Source organism: Quercus robur, chromosome 12 (assembly GCF_932294415.1).
Source record: "Quercus robur chromosome 12, dhQueRobu3.1, whole genome shotgun sequence".
Classification (NCBI taxonomy): domain Eukaryota; kingdom Viridiplantae; phylum Streptophyta; class Magnoliopsida; order Fagales; family Fagaceae; genus Quercus; species Quercus robur.
In genome coordinates, this window is record NC_065545.1 from 34741091 (window position 1) to 34746508 (window position 5418).

At 35.4% G+C, this 5418-nt stretch overlaps 1 protein-coding gene across 1 annotated transcript; it reads left to right on the forward strand.

Annotated features, from left to right (window-relative positions):
- Positions 1–428: 428 nt before the first annotated feature.
- LOC126708424 (uncharacterized) lies at positions 429–2588 on the forward strand. Its single transcript, XM_050408216.1, has one exon. The coding sequence runs from the start codon at positions 429–431 to the stop codon at positions 2586–2588; it is 2160 nt and encodes a 719-aa protein (XP_050264173.1).
- The last annotated feature ends 2830 nt before the right edge of the window (positions 2589–5418 follow it).

Genomic DNA, 5418 nt, shown 5'->3' on the forward strand with positions numbered 1-5418 from the left:
GTATTACACCAAATTATATAATCATTAACGTGCATCACGTGGTTATGCATGCGAGTAGTACATATAACACATGTTGCCAAGCTTTTGCATTCTGCTTTCCACCATTAGCAGTTGTAAAATAACTGTGCTTTCCTTGGCCAACGAGAGAGAGAGACAGAGAGACAGAGAGAGACAGAGAATGTATTGAAAAAAAAAAAAAAAGGTTATGTCTAATATATTGCAAGCCGTTTTGAAGAAGCTATGGAACGCATGGAATATCAGGGTGGTGATTCTGGTAAGCCTCTCACTCCAGACCATTTTGATACTGCTTGCTCCCTTCAGAAAACGCACGTCTCGAAAATTGGTGATCTTGTTCATCTGGACATCTTACGTGCTGGCTGATTGGGCCGCAACCTTTGCTATTGGACACATCTTTAGCGGTCAAAGCAATGACTCTGGTCCACCTAGATTTTCTTGCTTTTGGACACTTGTTCTCCAACGGTAAAAACAAAAGCCATACTTGTTTTTGCGTAGATAAGGAAGACAAGTTGTCCACCAATACTGACGACCTTATTGCATTTTGGGCTCCCTTCCTTTTGGTACACCTGGGTGGACCAGACACTATAACTGCATTTGCCCTTGAGGATAATGAGCTCTGGCTTAGGCACTTCATCAGCTTCATAGTCCAACTTGCGGTGACTGTATACGTCTTCTTGCTCACATTTCCTGAAAACAAGCTATTCATCCCAACATTGTTCATGTTTGGGGCAGGAATCATCAAGTATCTTGAGCGAACACTTGCCTTGTTTCTTGCAAGCTTGGGTAGGTTCCGAGATTCCATGCTTAGAGAACCTGATACGGGGCCCGACTATGTAAAGCTCATGGAGGGATATTCTTCAAAGAAAGAAACTGGACTACCAACACATATAGAATTCAGATCAGAGCCAGGTAAAGAATCAAAGCTTGCAGCTATTGGGAGAGAAGGACTATTAACCGATTTTGAAGTGAAGACATATGCTTACAGCTACTTCCAAATATTCAAGGGACTCATCGTTGACCGTACCCTCAGCTTCCATGAGCGCAACGAAAGCCGAATTTTTTTCCAGTTGAGAACAGCAGAAGATGCGCTTAAAGTGATAGATTTAGAACTCAACTTCATCCATGAAGCTTTCTATACCAAGGTGGTGGCGGTGCATAGTGTGGCGGGATACATATTCCGGGTTTTATCCATTCTTTTCGTTTTGGTGGCCTTTGGATTCTTCTATTCCTTGGACAAGCATGGTTTCGTGGACATTGATGTCAAGGTCACCTACACTTTGCTATATGGTGCCATATTCCTGGATCTAATTGCTCTCATCATGCTCTTTTTCTCTGATTGGACTATTGCTTCTATGCATACCAATTGGGCCAATTGGCAATTTGGAAAGTGCTATATGAAGCTTGCCGAAAAATTTCTTCACGTAAAGAGGATAAGGTGGAGTGTCTCTGAATCTAGTGATAAGTTTAATGTATTGAATACGCGACGTTTGCTTCGCAGGTGGTCTGAATCTGTGTCATGTTTTAATCTGATAGTTTATTGCCTCAAGCAACGTCCATATGCAGACAAAAGGCCTTTTAGGCGTTGGATCAATAAAATCCTTTATAAATACGGTCTTTCGGACCTTGTAAATGATTTCTTCTGTGCAGAAAAAATTGCAACAAAGAAACTCCCCAAAAGGCTATGGGAATATATCTTTGAAGATTTGCTAGAGAAATCCAAAGACGCCGCAGATGATGCAGAAACTACCGAGAAGATATACTCAGCTAGAGGTGCTTATGCAATCCAAGAAGGCTATTTGGGAGGCAACTATGATAACATAACAAGGAACTATATCGATAATCTTTTCTATGATGAGAGCCTTCTGTTGTGGCACGTTGCTACCGAACTCTGCTTTCAGAAAGAAAAAGATGCAGCCAATGTAGAAGGCAATTATGGTGGTTGCTTTTTTCTTCGGTGCGTTGCAGAACTGATTGCTCAGCCAACTCGAATTTTTCAATGGCTTTATGAAAACTGCTTTCCAAGAAAAAAATACAAAGCTGCAGCCAATACAGAAGGCATTTCTGATGATGATCGTGGTTTGAGCAAGTTCCTCTCAGATTACATGATGTATCTTTTAGTGAAGGAGCCTAAACTGATGTCCGCAGTGGCTGGAATGTGGAAATTAAGATATTGGGATACCTGTGCAGAAGCTGTAAATTTCTTTGGCAGAAGGGGTATAAAACGCGGTTCCAAAATTGCCTGCAATGCCATCCTTGACGTGAATACAGAAGTTGGACCTGTTTGGATAAAGGGAGATAGAAGCAAGTCTGTACTGTTTTATGCATGTATGCTGGCCAAAGAGCTAAACAAACTGGAGGAGGAGGAGAGATGGAAGATAATCATCAAAGTATGGGTGGAAATGTTGTCTTATGCTGCTAGTCATTGCAGACCAGAAACTCATGCACAACAAGTAAGTAAAGGTGGACAGCTTATTTCTTTTGTTTGGTTACTCATGGCTCATTTTGGCCTTGGGGAGCAATTCAAAATCAAAGAGAGTCGTATTAGGACAAGGTTGATTGTGGGTAAGTAGTTGAATTAGTGTTCTATTGGTCTTGTTTATATATTTGTCAGCAATAAAATGGATCGTAATATTATGTGAAACTCATTCGATCTATTCATCTGTTGTCATACTGTTTCATCAATGTTGTATTGGTCTTGCTATTAGTGTTGTATTCTTCTTCGTGCCTTTTTCTTTCTTTGTCCCGAGTTATCTATGAGAAATAAGGCTGATTGTAACATTGTGTGAATCTGATGTATCTAATCTAAGTTCTCGTCCTGCCATTAAAACTTAGGTAGTGCTTTGCTTCACATATTTTTCTTCAATGATTTTCTAGCGATTGCCTTGTATTATTATCTGATGTTGCTTTTGGGGGAGGAAAAAATTGCAAGTAAACTAAGGAGGCTTGAAATATCACCTTGGCGAAGGATGACAAAAAAGCAAAACGAATGAAATAATAAAACAATAACAATAAAAAAGAGAACATGTTAAAAGACTCTGGAATTGAACTATAGTGGATCAAGGTTAGTCCCATAAATCTTTCGTCAACTCAATTTTATCATCACACGATTCACACCGTTACAATTTTCCACCCATAATTAATTTCAGCCACTACAGCAGTCCATGTCCTAAACAGCAACCCAATTTTCTTAAAAGGGTAAATTACTCTAACATAACAACTTTAATATATAATTGAATTAGACTCATAATACCCGATCTTTAAGAAATGACACTCCCCTTTCAAATAATGATCGAAATAATTTACTTTTCTCAAAGTTTAAGAATAAATTACATCATTCATTGTATCGTCCTATGGTTTGAAATATTTTTAAAAATAAGTAATTAAAATCATGAACTTTCTAAATTATTTCAATTAATTTGTCCCCCCATGCGGGTTTTTTTTTACACTCCATGAGTTAAAATTCATATATATATATATATATATATATAAGTTGGCCCAAAAACGAACTTCCAAAATAAGTTTTTTTTTTTTTTTAAATCCTAAAAGATAAATGTGTTTTAGTAAAGATGCGATAATTCTCTGTGAGTTGTTATTGTTTTATTTATTTATTATTATTTTAATAAAATATCACATTGATATTCATCTGTCGGGTCTTTTAATAATGCCCTGATAAGTGGCTTACTGGCATGTGCACTTTATTTATTATTTATTTTTGGTTAATTTTAGTTAATTATGACTCTAATTAGGCAAATTAAAAATTCAGTATTTTAATTTAAACTGCTCAAAATATAAAATTTAATTTGAAATGCCCATACCATTGGGAGGAAACATATGATTTTCTGAATTTTTAGGGAGGTAAAGATGATGAGGTTTCTTGGAGACCATGTTGCTTTCATTATTGATATATATTTCTTAAATTAACTGCTATATCTTTAGGTATGTAGAATAATGTTGAGTGGGTGCTGGTCATTTAGTTAAAAAAAAGGCAGCTTTTTAACGTTCGAATGAGTCAAAAAGTGGCTTTTGCAAAGCCATACATTTATCTGGTAATGGTTCACAATTGTTAAGATGTGGCAACTGATAAGAGAAAGACAACGGAAACAAGGCTCCTCACTCAATGTGAGTTATTGGCAAAAGCAAAACGTTCAATGCCAAAATATCTCTGTCAACACCTCCAGTTCATCAATAATTTCTTCCATTTCATTGGTGATAAAAGAAATGAATCGAAGACAAATCACAACTTTAAGATTTTTTTTTTTTTTTTTTTTTTTAAGTTTATACTGATGTGGCAGTACATGTAGCATGAAAAATTGATAAATTTAAAAGTTTATGGACCAAATTGACACACAATATAAAAATTAAGGACCAAATATATAATTTACTAAAAAAAAAAACCCGTTCATTACATCTCACTATCTCAGTATTTGTACTCGTTCAACCCACCCCACTCTTCAATAGAGAAAAATTGAGTTTGTAATTTCAAGGCAATCTCAACTTCTAGCTTCAAAATAGCAATGGTCACTTATAGATCTCACTATTAGCCCTAACAAACTAAAGAAATGTACAACAATTATATGCCATCAAAAAGCATATGTGTGCAACTAAAGAACAAATAAACATTGCAAGTTCCTCCGTAGAAACCCTGATGCGTATCCTCGATCACTGATTGAATTTCGAATTTATGATACTCTCCATCTCTGGACAGTACAATTGGACCAAAAAGCTTTCCTTTTTATAAGAAACAAAAAAATTGTTTGTTGCATGTTAGTATTTTTTACAATAATTTACTTTCATATCCATTTTTTCACATTCACTTTCATGTTTATAATGTGGACATTTTCTTTTTCTTTTTAAATCTGTACATCACATCAGTTGTGAATATGCATAAAATAGCGGGTGTAGAATGAGTTTAAGAAAATATATTTTTTCAATTCTTAATGCATTTTTTGCATTGGATACAAGAAAGATATACTATTAATAGTGTATTAACATGGCAAGTATCTTGTATAAATTAATGACATTGTCTGAGTCTAACCTCAATGAGAAGAACTTAGGTTTGAATCCTCCCTTATACATTTACTAAGACAAAAAATTGTGCATCTTCAATACTTACATGTAGAATGAATAGTATCCCCAAAAAGAATTTTCAAATTCTCATATATTTGAGAACTCAAACTCAAAAATAAACATAGAAATTACCATTTTAGATGAGTACGTATAAACCTTGAATGCCAAGTAAAGAACAGCAGCAGACATCTCCCATTCGCACAAAAGAGAGAGATGCCTTGCAAGTTGAAGAGAAAATAAAAGTAAATGAAGCTAAGCTTTCCTATAGAAAAGTAATCAACTAAGATAAGGCCATGATAAAAACTTCAATTGGCAAGTAAAGAATAATTCTAA